This window comes from Sabethes cyaneus, chromosome 1 (genome assembly GCF_943734655.1).
Source record: "Sabethes cyaneus chromosome 1, idSabCyanKW18_F2, whole genome shotgun sequence".
Classification (NCBI taxonomy): domain Eukaryota; kingdom Metazoa; phylum Arthropoda; class Insecta; order Diptera; family Culicidae; genus Sabethes; species Sabethes cyaneus.
This window is the reverse complement of record NC_071353.1, coordinates 76,707,738-76,726,359: the sequence shown is the minus strand read 5'-3', so window position 1 is coordinate 76,726,359 and position 18,622 is coordinate 76,707,738. Positions and strand designations below refer to the sequence as shown.

The 18,622-nt window shown below is 40.1% G+C and overlaps 1 protein-coding gene across 1 annotated transcript in view; it reads right to left on the bottom strand.

The window, feature by feature from the left end:
• LOC128733123 (neuroendocrine convertase 2) overlaps positions 1-18,622 on the bottom strand; it is a 299,830-nt gene that overhangs the window by 64,355 nt on the left and 216,853 nt on the right. The window contains exon 8 of the mRNA XM_053826742.1: positions 8,250-8,367. Within this exon, the coding sequence (XP_053682717.1) occupies positions 8,250-8,367 (118 nt within the window). The remainder of the gene's footprint in view (positions 1-8,249; positions 8,368-18,622) is intronic.

Genomic DNA, 18,622 nt, shown 5'->3' with positions numbered 1-18,622 from the left:
TACGCAAAATGCAAAGGGAAAGCAACATTATACAACAATAGATATAAAGTAGCAGAAATAACTGACCAATCTCCCAAAACGATTACTGATCAAAATCAAGTGAAAACTCATAAAAAGCATTTAGAACGAATTTTATAATTTCAGGCTACTCTTGCTGACGAAAGGACAGGCGGACATATATATACACGACATAAGGCGAAATCCCATTGTGATACTTCCTATAGAAACAGCCAGAATTTGCAACAGCTATCTGAGAATTATACACCCAATCGATCTAGATCCAATAGAACTAACCATCAACGATCTCTATTTAAAAGTTCAAGAAAAAATTGTTAACGATAAAGTTCTTAATCCCATTACAAGATCAAAAATTGAAAAATTATCCCTATCATTCAGAAAGATTAAAATCGTAGAAAAACGAGTAAAGCGATGGGACAGCTTAGGAACAGGATGGAAGTATATTTCAGGAAGCCCAGACGCTGACGACTTAAGACTAGTGAACGCGACAATTAATACAATAATCGATCAGGAAAATAATCAGATTAAAATTAACTCTGGACTAGATGTTAGGATCAGGAATATTGCATATAGCTTTAACTCACTCATCTCGAGATACAACGATCTTTCATCGGACGTCAACGAAGGGTTTTCATCTATAAACCTACTGCTCAATATGACCTACTGCTCAGCAGATAGAGACTATAGGAGAAGCCATAACCTTGGCTCGTTGGAACATCCCTAGCAGTCGCCTGATTAGCCTAAAAGAATTGACCGTCGCTCAAACTATGTTGAAAGAACAAGGATTAGACATAGCCACAGCGGAGAGCGTACTAGAGATTGCACGAGCATACGTTATAACAACTAAGAATTCTATAAGGTACATCCTGAGAATAGCTAACGAACGAAATCTATTCTCTCTACCAGATCGAACCAACAATATCAAACGGAACCAGAATTCATTTAGAAGCAAACTATTATTTGAACGGAACAACGCCTTACTCTACAAGATCAACATGTGAGCGGAAAATAGACCAATTCATATGTCATTCTAATCAGCTCGAATCACCATCGAAATGCATCCAAAAATTGATAAGCGGTTCGTCAGCACATTGCCCGATGGAGAAAATTTATGGCCATAACATAATAAAACGAATCAATGACGCTACAATAATCATCAATGAGGCGAACATCGCCTTAAAATCTAACTGCAGCATGCATAATAGCAGATTAGAAGGATCGTACCTCATCCAGTTCTCAAAATGTGCAATATTGCTAGATGGCGAACAATTTACCAACACTAACGTGGAAATTCCCAGCAAAGCTTTCATTCCAACTACCGGATTGAAGGTAAACACTACTAACATGGTAGATCGCATCCCTCTAGAATATTTACAGGTACTCCATATGGCGCATCGAGACGATATCCACCACCTCAATCTTACCAGTGAAAGCATCCACACCAAGATTCAGCTGCTTCATTGGATATCTTTTGGCTCAATTTCGGTGTCAACCCTCGTTGTGATCGGAATTACGCTAAGCTGTGTCGTCAAAATACTATTGACCAAGAAGGCAACTATCGTTATTCAACAAGGCATTCAGGAGACGGACAACAAGGATGAAGCTAATCCATTAGGCGGATCAACGCGAAGCATCAACATGGATCACCCGACCAGGCAACCAAGATTCATCCCACAATAGCGGAGGATCGTGAAAGTCGAGGACGACTTTTCTTCAAAGGGGGGAATCGTTATGTTGGCGTATCGTGACAACGTGGCATATCACGCCACATGTTTGCAGCAATAAAGGTGCAGGTAGGATAATTTAGCTATGTAAGCATATTTAGCAATAAAACCGCTTGCGCGTGAGGTGCTAATCCTCTTTCATCGCGCAGCAGTCTAGGTGTACGTTGTGTTGTAAGTTTTTAAAAAGAATACCGAATCACTTTGGTAGTTTTGTCTGTTATTTCTATCTAATTGCGATATTTTTTTGTTATCTTTCTGTTATAATCATTTACTCGGGTACCTGGAATGGGTAGTTTAATATACAAATTTGCAATTTTTCCTCACAGTAAAGTAGAAAACAACTCCCCTGTCCCCTCATTGCATAGCCAGAAAGCGGATAGTAATATTCGCCATGATTGTACAACATTTCGCCGAATATCATTTTGCAAAAAACCTATGTACCATTTCACGGAAAACTTTTTTGTGGAGTACCATTTCGCGGTCCTCTCCGTACTCGCTGTCGCTCGTTCCAGGAAACCCAAGTAGACCCAGGAAAATAAATAAACCTAGACAGTAGTGATTTCTGCGGGGAGTTGCCTCCCCACAGTGGGTGGCGCTTCCGACGGCGGGTCGCCGGCAACACTCGCGGCCGTCTCGTCCTGAATGATCTAGTGTTACTGTAAATAGTTTTTGTGGTCTTGTTTTTGACTAATGTTTTATGGAAGAGTCTCGAATTTCTCGAGTTCGATTAGTTTTTGAGTTTCGCAAAAATTTCTGTTTTATTTGTATGAGAGTCCATATCCCCCTACCACAGGGGTGAGAGGTCTCTAACTATCATAAAATAAATTCAAGATCAAAAATCTCCTACATGCTAAATTTGGTTCCATTGGCTTTTTAGTACTCAAATTATAAGAAAATTTGTATTTCATTTGTATGGGAGCCCTCCCCCCCCCCCCCCTCTTAAAAGGTGAAGGGGTCGTAATACACCACAGAAAAAAATTCTGCCATCTAAAACTCCCACATGCCAAAATTGGTTCCATTGACTTGATTAGTACTCAAATTATAAGGAAATTTGTATTTCATTTGTATGGGAGCCCCCCCTCTTAAAAGAGGAAGGGGTCGTAATTCACCATAGAAAAAATTTCTGCCAACTAAAACTCCCACATGCCAAATTTGGTTCCATTTGCTTGATTAGTTCTCGAGATACGAGGAAATTTGCATTTCATTTCTATGGAAACCCACCCTCTTGAAGGGGAGATGGGTCATAACTCGTTTTCTAGAGAGGAGAGGGGTCTCATTTCACCATAGAAAAAAATCAGAGGGGTTGTGCACAAGACACGACCGCATAGGTGACGTAGAACCACGTAAGTCTCTTTGTAGCGATAGTAGGATGTATCCATGTAGATAATAATACGATTCTTCATGTATACAAGCTACATCCGTAACGGTCATCAAAGTAGAAATATTGTATACATTCAATCCTCAACCGATTTTGGAGTTATATCCATGAATTGATTGAATCTATTTTATTAAAACGAAACCAAGTTAGTAACTAAACCAAACAGTAAATAAATTTGTATGATATGTTTCTACGTTGAATAATGCTTTTCCTTTGGTAATCGGTAGACGGTACGCGCGAGTTTTCAAAAAGTTGAAAATTTTGCGCAACTTTTCTGCAGCTTACAAAAGGACACGGATAAAGCATTTACAACCTGCAGACGTATTGGAAGTCGCAGAAAATGTCACCTGTGACCCGAAAACTTATTACCGTCATTGGTTGGTCGTCCGCAATGGCGAAAAATTCAACTTTTCCCTCTGTGTTGACTGTGTTAATTATGGTATTAACTGGGTAAGAAAATATAATAAACTCTTCAATCGTTGTGTGGTCCTTAAAAGAACCAATTGTTTGATTATCATAACTCCTGCTTGCAATAAACTTGCACTAACGCATTTAATGTAATTCTCTGTTCGGTAAATTGGAGTACCGATAACCGCTAACCAGGCAGGGCTTGTTGCAACGGACCAACCGGAAAGCCTCAGCAGCTATGAGATCAACGAAACCGTTCGTGTATGGTCCTGAATCACGAGAAATACCACTGCAGCTGCAAGTGACGTGGGATGCTTCTGGTCGTTTTGTTGTCGCGAGCAGCATATTTCCTGCCAATTCCAGGACTTCAGCAGCCAACTATGCCATCACGGCAACGAAATGAACCACCAGCAACAAGCGAACAGCAGCGCGAGGTGATCGGTTAAAATTATTACAAAGAAGCGAATAATCAGATCAATCTAAGTTAAATAGAATTTAAATCTGTGAGTGAAAATTCCTCAAATCTTCATGAACAAATGTTTCGTTCTTAAAAGAACGGTTTTTCAAAGGTGAAGGGGTCGTAATGGAAATTGAAGCCTTCTTTTCCGTCTTCTTGGGCAGCAACAAAACAGTTTGAATGTTCGAAAAGACACTTCTCATAGCAGCGGTGACACGGGACAGCAATTTGTTCAACTCTTCGTTGTTGCGGATGGCCATCTGCAAGTGACGATAATTCTGATCGTTTCGTTGTCGCGAACAGCATATGTCCTCCCAATTCCAGAACTCCTGTCGCCAGATAGTCCATCACGGCAGCGAAATGAGTGCTTCAGCTCCAACACACGGTCAGCCGCCAATGAACACGTGCACGAGTCGTACGTGACTTCCGTTTGCCTGGCAAACGATGTTGGCGCTAGCTTAGCTAGCGTTTGAATAATGCTGTTCGCCGGCTTACCACGTATTATGTACCAGAGCAAGCGACAAGTAACGCCCATTTTTCTTGGTTCTTCATTCTATCATCTACGTGAAATAAAAAATAGAGCATTTCAATTTCAGTCTGAACAAAAGAGCAAAGCTACCAGTGAGCCGTTCGCCTTTTGCTGCCAAAGAAAAATTACGCTACGTATTATTACTGTATGGATAAATTTGTGTTGCTAAGATGCAAAAGATGTTACTAAAACTCTTTCATTTGATTAAATCCAATTTCATTTATTTTGACGCTTGACCGAACACATTTACTTGGAGCTAGTATATTTGTTGGCTGCAACCAGCGTCCAGCAGCAACAAGCGAACAGCAGCGCGAGGTGATCGGTTAAAATTATTGCAAAGAAGCGAATAATCAGATCAATCTAAGTTAAATAAAATTTAAATCTGTGAGTGAAAATTCCTCAAATCTTCATGAACAAATGTTTCGTTCTTAAAAGAACGGGTTTTCAACGTGATATGCTGGAAATTGAAGCCTTCTTTTCCGTCTTCTTGGGCAGCAACAAAACAGTTTGAATGTTCGAAAAGACACTTCTCATAGCAGCGGTGACACGGGACAGCAATTTGTTCAACTCTTCATTGTTGCGGATGGCCAGCTGCAAGTGACGATAATTCTGATCGTTTCGTTGTCGCGAGCAGCATTTGTCCTCCCAATTCCAGAACTCCTGTTGCCAGATATTCCATCACGGCAGCGATCATTGAGTGCTCCAGCTCCAACACCTCGCTTGGTGAATTTGCATGTCTTCGTTGCCTTATCCGTGGGAAGCAGCAACAGCTGAAGCTCAACAATTTTCGATCGGATTCTATAGGGCGTAAATTAAATACAATCATAAGGAAGCTTAACCCATAGCTTATATCGTATATATTTCTGTCATCCGTGCTAGGGAAGCACTGACGAGGGAAGGCAAAAATATGAAAATAATTCAAATTTTCAAAATCAATTCAAAAACAACAATTTTTCAAATTCATTTTCAAAAACAAAATCAATAGTTTTCTATATTTTCAATATTTTCAATCGATTTCCCGATCAATTGGTGTAAATATCTTGGAAATCTATTGAAAATTGACTGAATTATAAGCCGAAGCGTGAAAACGCGTTTCTACTTTGATGACGTCATTTCCAACAACCAATCACGAAGCGAGAATTCTGGTAAAACATAGGTTCATTATTTTCAATTTTTCAATAGTTCAACATCAAGAATCCACACTTTTCTTTATTTGGGTCAATTCTTAGAAGATTTTCCAATCGATTGGTGTAAGAATATTGAAAATCGATTGGAAAACCGCTGAGCTATTAGCGCTCAAAACCTTTCATTTTTCGTGACGCTCGCATTTTTCGATTTTTTGGAATGACATCCTATCTCAAAACTTGCCGTAAGACGTAGTCCTACGTCAAAACTTGCCTCCAAAACCACTTACATGTCATATTTGGTTCCATTTGCTTGTTTGGTTCTCGAGTTATGAGGAAATTTGTTTTTCATTTGTATAGGAGCCCCCTCTCTTAAAGTGGGGAGGGGTCCTAATTCACCATAGAAAATATTCTTGCCTACAAAAACACCTACATGCTAAATTTGGTTCCATTTACTTGATTAGTTCTAGAGCAGTGATGGCCAAACTGCGGCCCGCGGGCCGCATGCGGCCCTTCGGGACGATTTGTGCGGCCCGCGGAGTGATTTGAGGGATGGCGGACTTATGAATATGTTTTTTGTTGACTCAGGGGTCACTCAGTTCACTCGTAATACTTTGTGCATATTGCAGATCTGATTACTTTCCAGTTTAAATCTAGTGGTGATTCCTAAAAATCGGTTTTTGCTGCTGCCTATTTTAAATTTTGTTATTCCCAAGAAGGGCCAGAGGTCATTGCGGCCCGCGGACTTATGAAGCTATCTGATTTGGCTCGCACTACGCCTATGCCTGGGCACCACTGTTCTAGAGTAATGAGGAAATTTGTATTTCGTTTGTATGGGAGCCTCTCCCCTCCTAAAAAAGTAAGAAGTCCTAATTCATCATGGGAAAATGGTTGCCTCCAAAAACACCCACATGCCAAATATGGTTCCATTTGCTTGATTAGTTCTTGAATTATGAAAAAAATTTGTATTTCATTTGTGTAGAAGCCCCCCTCTTAAAGTGGGAAGGGGTCCTAATTCACCATAGAAAATATTTTTGCCGCCAAAAACCTCCACATGCCAAATTTGGTTCTATTTGCTTGATTAGTTCTCGAGTTATGAGGAAATTTGTATTTCGTTTGTATGGGACCTCCCCCCCCTCCTTAAAAGGTAAGAAGTCCCAATTCATCATGGGAAAAATGGTTGCCTCCAAAAACACCCACATGCCAAATATGGTTCCATTTGCTTGATTAGTTCTTGAATTATGAGGAAATTTGTATTTCATTTGTATAGGACCCCCCCCCCCCCCAGCTCCTAAAGTCGGGAGAGATCCCAATTCATCGTAGAAAAAATTTTTGTCTCCAAAAACACACACATGCCAAATTTGGTTCCATTTACTTGATTAGTTCTCGAGTTATGAGGAAATTTGTATTTCATTTGTACAGGAGCCCCCCTTTTAAAGTGGGGAGGGTTCCTAATTCACCATAGAAAATTTGCTTGCCCTCGAAAACTTTCGCATGCCAAATTTGGTTCCATTCGCTTGATTAGTTCTCGAGTGATGAGTAAATTTGTAAGGAAGCCCCCCCACTTAAAGGGGAAAGGAGTTATAATTCCCCTTATAAAGATGGGAGGGATCTCAATTTACCATAGAATAAATTCTTGTCACCGGAAACACCCACATGCCAAATTTTGTTCTATTTGCTTGATTAGTTCTCGAGTTATGCAGAAATTTGTGTTTCATTTGTATGGGAGCCCCCTCTCTTAGTGGGGGGAGGGGTCTCTAACCATCACTAAAACCTTTGCTGGCCCCAAAAACCTCTACATGCAAATTTTCACGCCGATTGGTTTAGTAGTTTTCGATTCTATAAGGAACATACGGACAGACAGACAGACAGACAGAAATCCTTTTTATAGGTATAGATGACAAGTGTCCGTCTTTACCGCTCTTCCCCTATCAAATTTTTAGGAATGTTTCAGAGCATTTATTACAATACAGTAAACTAAGAATTTGCGTGATAAACATTTGCAAAATTTCAAGCTTTGTCGAATTGAACCTGCTATTAAATTGAAAGTTCTTAGTCAATTTAAAAATTTTAGGCTGCCTGTGTTTTGTAAAATTACAGGTTTTAAGGAGTAAATGCTGGAAACCTCTTCAAATGCACCTTAAAATTGATTTTGTTACTTGGGAGATTACGTTGTATTAAAATAATTCCATTATATTACAAACTATTACAAAATAGGGGTCAATGGGGTAAACGGACTACTCTTGACATTTCCGCGCGTTGACACCATCAGCGGCAACAAAAGGTTCCGTTTCTTCGGACGATTTTGACCACTGTGCATCGTTACAATTACATCGTTACCATTCCCAAGTAACAATTTGGGTTTTATTAGACTCTTCTGATGACTTTTATGGCCAAAATTGGTCGTGGAAACCGCTATAAAACTCACATTGTTACTAGGGTTACAATCATCGTCGCCAGATATTACGATCGAATCAATTCATTAGGATTTTTCCTACGCATTCCTAGAGAACAAGTAAGAGATTTTTGCAATTTTGCTGTTGAAGAATAGAATGAAAATAGACTCGCAAGACATATAAATGGTTATACAATTATTATAATTTCAACTTACCTCCAACAACCAAGTGCCTTGTGGATATTCTCCCCAAGTATGCGTTGTCATAAAGGGCCATTTTGTGAAACCATCTCGATGATCATCATCGTTAGCCCGGCGACTCAAAATCATTGACCTGAAATTATATGCACAATAATATATTTAATTGAACAGATCTTCAGATAACTATCAGATTTTTTTTGTAAGTTTCATACAGAAATACTGGATTGTACTTTTCATACGGCACAATTCATATTTCACATCGTGCTGAACCGTTGACGTAGGACTATGCGTTTACAGTATTGTTGTGCCTGTGCCCCTGTGCACATCACGAGTACAGAAACAGCAACGTAATGAAAAACTATAAGGTATATAGCCCTAAGGGTTGTACGAATGGGTGACGTAGGACTATATCAGATCATTAGATCAAAGACTAATGTAAACTGCATTTCTGGCATATGTATGTTTATAAGAATCTGTGAGTACCATTGTTTAAGTGAATGTTGAAAAGAGAGCGAAATATTCAGATTCAATTCTTCATTGAATGCAAAAACTTTTTTCCCTTAAATATGTTCATTTTGCCTCCAGATTATTGTACTAAATATGATTATGCGTAGCTGGACATGTTTCAATGTCCTTCTCTTTTGACTTGAATGGCACCAGACACGTAAGTTAACCGCGTCGATTCACTGTCTTTTGCTCCGAGAAGGTTTTACTAGTTTACTTCCACAGCTTACCGCTTGTTACATAGCAGAAAATATGACACACACGCAAACATTTCTGTTTTATTTGTATGAGTCCTTATTATCCTACCACAGGGGTGAGGAGTCCGTCTCAAACCGTCATAAAATAAATTCCTGCATCCGAAAAACTCCATATGCCAAATTTGGTTCCATTTGCTTAATTAGTTCTCGAGTTATGAGAAAATTTGTGTTTCATTTGTATAGGAGCCCTTCCCCCCCTCTTAGAAGGGGAAAAGGTCTCAGTACACCATAGAAAAAAATCCTACCTTCTAAAACTCCCACACGCCAAATTTGGTTCCATTTGCTTGATTAGTTCTCGAGTTTCAAGAAAATTTGTATTTCATTTGTATAGGAGCCCCCCTCCCCTCTTACGCCGTCCATAAAATTGTTCTGTCGCCCTTCCATAAAATTGCTGATCATTTTATCTTTTCAACGACATATAAATTGTTCAGTTTCGTTCAGTAGTTTAGTAGTTATAAGCATTTGAAATCTTTCATTCCAACGTTACACTTCTATTTCCGTTTTCACAAAGTGCCACCCAGTCCCAGAGAGTAAACAATGATGTAGTCCTACGTCAAAATTCCGTACGGGTTTACGCTTTATGGGCCTATAAATTGGATAACTTGCAAGATATATTGGTATCAATTGATTAAAATTCGGAATACATGAAAATTGTTTGTTTTTTACATGCCTGCTTTTACCCGATTTTCAGAATTTACGCGGAACGTATCCTTCGCGTAAAAAGCGACTTGAACATTGATTATACCGTCAAACGGGATAACTTGCAACAGCGGGGTAACATGCAACAACGCTATATCGATCCAATTTATTTTACTTTTTGATCTGTTACTTCAATTTTTAATCTATATCAGTCACTGAATCTTGTTGTTAACAGTTCAAAGAAGCCTTAGATACTGTTTAGTTGATTTTCTGCTGTTCTGATGATTTTTAAAAAATCATACAAGATGGTGTCAAATTTATCGCCAATTTTTCGTATGTAAAACGTTTGTGTCGCCCACAAGTACTTCAAATAAAAGAAGCCTAACATACATTTTTTTTATAGTAAAATGAATAATAAGGAAACAAAATAATTGATTTATGATGCCTAATTCTGTTCATCCTGCTTGTTATCACATTATTCGTAAAACAAGGACTTAAACGGGGTAACTTGCAACAGCTGGTAGATATAAACAGCTGTGTTCCGTTAACTTCACGAAGCAAGTTATCATTTAATTTTGCATCAAACAATACTAAAGCACACCTGAAGAGTGTAAGCTACTTTCGGTAAGTCTTGCCAGTTTTTCTCTGGATATATTGAAAATGGCCATAGAAGAGGCCAAAAAGAAAATATCCTCACCAGCAATATGACAGTGTCTAATTACGATAACTCGTAACGTAATGAACATTCATATATTATGTAACCAAGATATCGATGATTTTTAACTCCCCTGCTCCAATTCGTGACGCGATTTTGCATAGTGGATATACGACGGGTAATGCATTGTTACACAACTCTCGCTCCCCTCATAAATTATTTTCACCAACGTGACATAGGACATTTATGCGTATATTCATAGTAAAAGCATTAAAAATCGCAAGTCGGATTATCATTTGCATATTCAAGTCCAAAGAAACTCATACAAATCATTAAATTCGTTCAATATCCAAAAAAATAATCAGAGGGGTTGTGTACAAGGCACGACCGCATATATAGGTGACGCAGGACTACGTAAGTCTCTTTGTAGTGATAGTAGCATGTATTCATGCTTGTAATTATTCGATTCTTCATATATACATGCTATACGCAACATTTATACATGCTACATGCGTTGTATGTAACATTTATCAAAGTAGTAACATTGCATACGTTCAATTCTCAAAAGATTGTGCATTTGAAAACAATTCAACGAAATCAAGCACACAAACTATTGCTGTTACCTTACTGAAATTAAAGATTGTTTTTATTACCCAAGGTTCCCCACGTTGAAGGGATTTTACCAATTCAATCCTATTTTATTAACAGCACATCTATTCACTACACTTCTTATGAAACGGCAAGCATGCGTTTTCATACAGAGTCGTATTATAACCAAACACTACAGCTGCAGCACATTTTTCCAACACAGATATCAAATTACCGAGGTTTAATCGTCTCGCAGTGAAGAATTTGCGATCTGTTGGGACAATGAACTTATGTCATTTTTTCTGGCACACTTCCCTAACACAGACATCAAATTGGACTAGGTTTAATCGCGTTCGTAAGAAATTTGTTGGCACGAGGGGGCTTTGTCACTCTTTCTGGCGTACTTCCCAAGCAAGGACATCAAAATGGTCTAGGTTGAACCGCGGTGTTAAGAAATCTTGTTGAAATGATGGAGCTTTGTCACTTGTTTTGGCTGACTTCCCAAGCACAGATATCAAATTGGTATATGTTAAGATCATGGTAAAGAATCTTCCAACCAATCACGAAGCGAGAATTCTGGTAAGACATAGGTTCATTAGTTCCAATTTTTCAATAGTTCAACATCAAGAATCCATACTTTTCTTCATTTGGGTCAATACTTAGAAGATTTTCCGATCGATTGGTGTAAGAATATTGAAAATCGATCGGAAAACCGCTGAGCTATTAGCGCTTAAAACCTGTCATTTTTCGTGACGCTCGCATTTTTCGATTTTTTGGAATGACACCCTATCTCAAAACTTGCCGTAAGACGTAGTCCTACGTCAAAAATATTGCTTGTTGCAAGTTACCCCGTTTGGGGGGTTACTAGTAACAAATTAGTTAAAAAATTCTACAACAGCCAATATTGATCGCATATTTTTTCTCAATATGTGAAATTGTTCTATCCTAGACCTAATAACTTTATATTAATTAAATATCCTCAAATGTACTGCAGAAGTTTTTACTTGCAATCATAGTTAAGAATTGTTGCAAGTTACCCCGTTTGACGGTACATATTTTATATTAGTAGGATTCACGAATTAGGGAGAAAGTTAGCTGCAAATTGCAAATTTCTTATCTTCTAATTTCAAAACATAAAATTATGTTGTATATGGGGTAGTTAAAACGTGTATAGTAGAGTGTCCCAAAATAGCACTATGTCAGAAAACCCGGGGGCTCACCCCTCAAATGATAGCTTAGGGTGTCACAACAAAACTTTTATATGACGTCAACATTGGTTGCCGCGATTTAGGGGTCGCATATTTGAGTTTTATGAAAAAATGGCATTTTTCTGGAGTAAATTCAAAAAAAATATTTTTAGAAATGTTAAAGTAGGTGAAACAAGGTACTTAACTATTTTTTTCACAACCATTGGGATCTGATACATTCATAAAAAAGTCATGGAGGCATGTCTGGAGTCATATTTGGTTACAAAAATTTATTGAATTCGGGAAAAATTTAAAATTTTCGAAATTTCATTTAAATAAACGTCAAAACAGGGTATCGAACAGTATCTCAGAGCAACGTAGCTATACTGTTTAGATGGGAAATTTTATGACGAACAACTTTGCTGAAGAAAGTAAGGATGTTTCTTTAAATCTCGCTGAGATATTTACCGTTTTCTGAAGGCGGAACAAAACACATATCTGTAATTTTCAAATTTTAGCAGTTTCATGTGAAAGAGGTAAATGAAAAAACTTGAACTATTTACTCTAAACGTTTTTGATGAGAGGAAACATGCACCTTCCAAAGAATTTGGCACCATTTAGGCTCAAGAATCACTTTTAAAAAAGGCGTATTTATTTTAATAAGTACTATGTTTGAGAATTTGTATCTCCTAAAACTAGGTTTGCTCCATAATGAAGCCTAAGCGTGAGTTTTTGAAAATTGAGTTTTTAAACATGAAACAATAAACACTGAAAAAAAAATTCGCTATGTTCTAAAGTAGGAAAAAATGTAAAATTAAAATATACAGGAAATGGTAACTTCGATTTTTTTTTATGGAAAAATAGTGGTGATTTAATGCATTTTGACACTTTTTCTGAAATGGTGCAACAATTATCAAAGCATTTTGTAGAACAACCTGAATATTTTGTAACCTAAGATTATTATTATATTTATTATTATTTATCTTATATTTCTTGTTAAACATATACGTAATTTGAATTAGAAGAACAACTTCATATGTGTTTGACAACACATGTTCAAAATAATAATTATTTTCTCAATGCAGCCGTATTTGAGATATTTAAAAAAAAATATTTCATTTTTTATATTTTAAATGTGCCCTTTTCATATGTTATCCGTGTTATATTACCAAGTTAGCAACTAGAATAAATATTACCTTTCAATTTGTCTGAATACACCTTGCTGATTCTACCAACTACTGATAGTACAAAAAGGGTCAAAAAAAATTTCAGTGTTTATTTATTTCAGGTTTAAAAATCAATTTTCTACAACTCACGCTTAGGCATCATTTTGGAGCAACCCTAGTTTCGGGAGATACGATTTGTCAAACATAGTACCTATTAAAATAATTCGCCGTTTTTGAAAGTGATTCTTGAGCCTAAATGGTGCTAAATTCTGCGAAAGGTTCATATTTCTTCCTATCAAACACGTAGGTAACGTTTAGAATGAATATTTCAAGTTTTATAATTTACCTTTTTCACGTGGAACTAGTAAAATTTGAAAATTGCGAAAATATCTTTGATCCCGCCTTCAGAAAAACGTGAATACTTCAGCGAGATTTGAACATACGTCCGTACTTTCTTTGGCAAAGTTGTTCGTCATAAAATTTCCCATCTATACATGTATACGTACGTTACTCTGAGATACTGTTCGATACCCAGTTTTGACGTTTATTTAAATGAAATTTCGAAAATTTTAAATTTTTGCCAAATTCAATAAATTTTTGTAACCAAATATGACTCCAGACATGCCACCATAACTTTCTTATGAATGTATCAGATCCCAATGATTATGAAAAAAATAGTGAAGTACCTTGTTACACCTACTTTAACATTTCTAAAAATATTTTTTTGAATTTACTCCAGAAAAATGCCATTTTTTCATAAAACTCAAATGTGCGACCCCTAAATCCCGGCAACCAATGTTGACGTCATATAAAAGTTTTGTTGTGACACCCTAAGCTATCATTTGAGGGGTGAGCCCCCGGGTTTTCTGACATAGTGCTATTTTGGGACACTCTAGTGTATAGTTAAGTGTTTGATAGTTAAGAATTTTGATTATTGGTTAAGGTATTTGAAGAAAGGTTTTGTTATTTTTGGAGACCAGAATAGTGATTATTATGCTGGTGGCAGGTGGGTGCGTGAATGCCCTCTATAAAATAGTTCCTTGCTGGCGGTACGTGCCGGGAACCAACGGAGTGTCGGAGAACGGATTTCAAGGATGATTTTGAAGCTTAAGGTTAATACCTAAATTGTTACGCAGCGGTTTTTGTAAATTCGAAAAATTACGCAAATGGCGGCATTTTTTCCAAAAGAAAAGTGTTTTGCGTTTCTACTATATGAAAATATAGTATTGCCTTTCTACTATATGAAAATATATTATAAAGGTATAGGAATCACTCGAAAAACCGGCAATCGAAAGAACGAATGTCATATACTATTCGACTCAGTTTCGAAAACTGAGAATTCTCTGCCCGCGCGCGCGCGTGTGTGTGTGTGTGTTTTTTTTAACGAGTAGGGAAATCTGCCATCAGACACCTGAGAAGACAACACAGGGAGTGGGGTTTGGTATCCCGACCCCCTTACTGGGGCGTGCGGATCCAGATAATTATTTTTGCGTGAAAATCAAAACTTAAGCTTCTTTTGAATGCACCTTCATGAAAAGATAGTCATTAGCTTAATCGCATCGTTTTTACAATGTTAGAGGGTTAGGAAAACAAAATGAGGTCGAAAAATAGTGCAAAAGCTGCGCCATTAACATGCTTGAGAATGGGAAATATGATCGATATGATTCCCAGCGCTTGTCTTTTTTTGATTTATTTATCAAAACATGATACATTACATAAGACATCTGTCCTTTAAAATGTTGCTAATGAAAACAAATCTTACAAAATTACTACCGTGCAACGTGTACTTCCAATTTTTCATATAACATTTCTAAGCTCTAGTATCTATTGATTGATAAGAGCATCTATTAATCAAACAGAATTTGTTTGAAATTAGTATAAATTTATTTGGAAAAATCGACTCACTAGTATTTTTAATCCTATATACTACTATACCTACATGCTTAAATTAACTGCTTTTCTTCGCTTTTTGCTTTTCTTGTACAATTGTGAGTAACAGCAAATGAACAAAATGACAATTTAAACCTGAAATCAAAGAAAAGAAAAAGCTTTTCGATTGAATCCCACTATTTAATATTTATTTGCAACAGATACGTAGTTCGCCTACGACGTGCAGACTTCATCAGTGTCTTATTTCAAAGCGTATACGTTTCGTATTCCACTAAGAGGCTTCAAAAACTTCAGACAATTGAAATGTTTCTCACTTTTCTTGAATTTCAATGCAAATTTAAAAATTGCAAATTGTCATCACATACACACACACACACACACATACATACATACATACATACATACATACATACATACGGATGGCAAATGGTTGAATAATGCGCTCCAGAACTATCACGAAGTTCCACAGCCTCTTATTTAGCAACTCCTATCTCTACCTCCTCGTGGTACCATCCGGGATACGCTCCTTAGTGGAAATCGGACAACCGGTGGAAACTAGGGTCGTATGCGGACAGAGAAGGGGGCACTCATGCGAAGGCTGAGTGTAAACTCTCCGCCTGCAAATGACGGATCTCAGTAGAAGCATGTTCGATGAACCTGAAAATACCGAGAACCTGAGCAGAGGGTCCAAAGCCCCCAAAGGAGGATGGTTTTAATAGCTATTATCCATGGCTAAAAGTAAAAACATGAATGGATAAACCCCTAATCCAAGGTGTCATGCGACCCGTGCCGAGGGATGAATGGTGGGGGGGTTCTATAAATACTCAGCCTCAAACGGAGCCTGTGGATTACCAGAGCGCCCTCCACAGTAATCAGCCCTTACCGCATCATGAGGGGCTCTGATGTGGCGGACTTTTCTTTCCCCTCAACTCGTGGGATTCTTATGGAAGACAAAATCAAAAATACAACAAGTGTGGATACGGTGGAAAACCCGTTCGCTAGAGGAGGCATCCAGCGTTCTCCACCAAGGGTGGAGAAGGATGCAACTAGGAGCGCTAGTGTGGGTGGCAAAGGCAGCGGTATGCCTACCACGCCGGACACAGCGATGAACGGCCCAGCGCTTATCAGGGCGATGGAGAAAAATAGAGACGCTGTACCTAAAGTGGTAGCAGCGTCACAGCAGCTCGATGTAATAATCGAGTTTACGTCAGGTCGCGGCAATTTCTCCAAGGACCTGAAGCAGAGCTTGCTCATGTTTCGGAGAACCTTGAATGCAGCGACCAAAACGCACAACGACCTCGTGGCGCGTGCAGGAGAGGCTAAGAAGGTGACCGTGAAGGCGTCGAAGGCAGTACAAACGGACGCTTGCCCATTGACGGAGTGTCGTAACGCGGCCCAGGAGGCTACGGAAAGCGCTACCAGCAGCGGTAAGGCATCCGCCAAGCGCCCGAGACAGTCCCCGAGGGATAGCACCCCTGGCGGACCGAAAAAACGCCTGATCGGTAAAAGCCCTCATGCTAGCGGGTTGGCAGAGCTAACCGATCTAACCGATGAACCAGCGGGAAGCTCCAAGACAGGTGGCCCGTGGACCGAGGTTAGGGCCAAGAGAAAAGGCGGAGGAGGCTCCAGTGAAAAAACTGCTCCACCTAAACCGGCAAGAAAGCGAGCGAAGAAGGGCGACGCTCTTATCCTGAAAACCGACGGGTCGAAATACTCGGAGGTTCTGAAGGCCATGAGAGGAGACGCCCTACTCAAGGATCTGGGCGCGGACGTACGGAGCATCCGCCGCTCACGCACGGGCGATATGATCCTCGAGTTAAAGAAGGACGCCACAAAGAAGAGTTCCGCATACAAGCCCATAGCGGAAGGAGTGCTCGGGGACGGAGTGAAGGTACGTGCTCTCACACCAGAAGTGACTCTCCAGCTTAAGAACCTGGACGAGATCACCGAAGTGCGTTAGGTCGTACAAGCTCTCAAAGAGCAAAGTGGAGTGGTGGTGGCAACCGAGGCGGTTCGCCTACGCAAGGGTCCTGCCGGGACCCAGGTAGCCACCATACGACTTCCGCTGATTGACGGAAACAAAGCCCTGAAAGCTGCTAGGCTAAAAGTGGGGTGGTCGGTATGCCCACTGAGCGTGTCTAAGCAGTCGGAAGCTTGCTTCCGGTGTTTCGAGCACGGACATAAAGCCTGGAACTGCAAGAAGCCAGATAGGAGCCAGTTGTGCAGGAGATGTGGCAGTGCTGGCCATAAAGCAAAGGACTGCGCGGAGCCTCCTAAGTGCCTGATCTGTACCGGTAAACGGGACGCAAAGCACGTAACGGGAGGTCCAAGGTGCCCGGCCGGTGTGCCGGCGACTAAGCCACGTTCATAGTGCAAGTGACACAACTCAACCTGAACCACTGCAGCACGGCCCAGCAGCTGTTACACCAAGCAGTTTCTGAATCAGCAATGGACATTGCCATATTCTCGGATCCATATCGCGTCCCTGCCGGAAACGGCAACTGGGTCTCGGATAGGTCTGCGACGGCGGCTATATGGACAACAAGCAGGTTCCCGGTTCAGGAGGTTGTGTCAACTGCAGACGAGGGATTTGCGGTTGCCAAAGTGGGTGGAGTGTTCTACTGCAGTTGTTATGCTCCGCCGAGTTAGTCTATCGAGCAGTTTACGCGGATGGTAGACCGAGTATCAGTTGTGCTGACTGGTTTAAGGCCGGTGGTTGTGGCGGGCGACTTTAACGCTTGGGCGGTAGAGTGGGGAAGTCGTCGCACGAACCATAGGGGTCGGATTCTGCTTGAAGCTCTGGCAAAGCTTAACGTAGATCTGGCCAACGTCGGCAACACAAGTACCTTCAGTAGGAACGGTGCGGAGTCTATCATCGACGTGACTTTCGGCAGTCCTGGTCTGATAGGAGACTGGAGGGTAGATAATGGCTACACTCACAGTGATCATCAGGCGGTCCGCTATGGTGTCGGTCAGATAACGAGGCGGCAGGCGGCGAGTAGGGCCAACACTCCAACCACCCGTGGATGGAAGACATCATACTTCGATCCCGAAGTATTTGTGGAAGCGATCCGGAGAGAGTGCGGTAATCGCGGTATGCCCGATCCGAACGCTGATCATTTGGTTGAGGTACTGTCGCGAGCATGTGACGCTACCATGCCTAGGAAAGGTCGTCCTAGGTATGGCAGGTCACCGGCTTACTGGTGGACAGATGAAATTGCGGAACTCCGCGGAGCGTGCTTTCGTGCGAGGAGAATTATGCAAAGAGCTCGTTCGGATGAAAGCAGGGCTGAATGTCGAGTAGCGCTTGTTGCTGCACGCGCAGCGCTTAAGAGCGGGATAAAAGCTAGTAAACGAGACTGCTTTGAAAGGTTATGTGCTAGTGCCAATGCGAACCCGTGGGGTGATGCCTACAGAGTCGTAATGGCAAAGACCAAGGGTGTGACGGCACCCGCTGAGCAATCGCCAGAGATGCTGGAGCGGATCATCGAGGGCCTCTTTC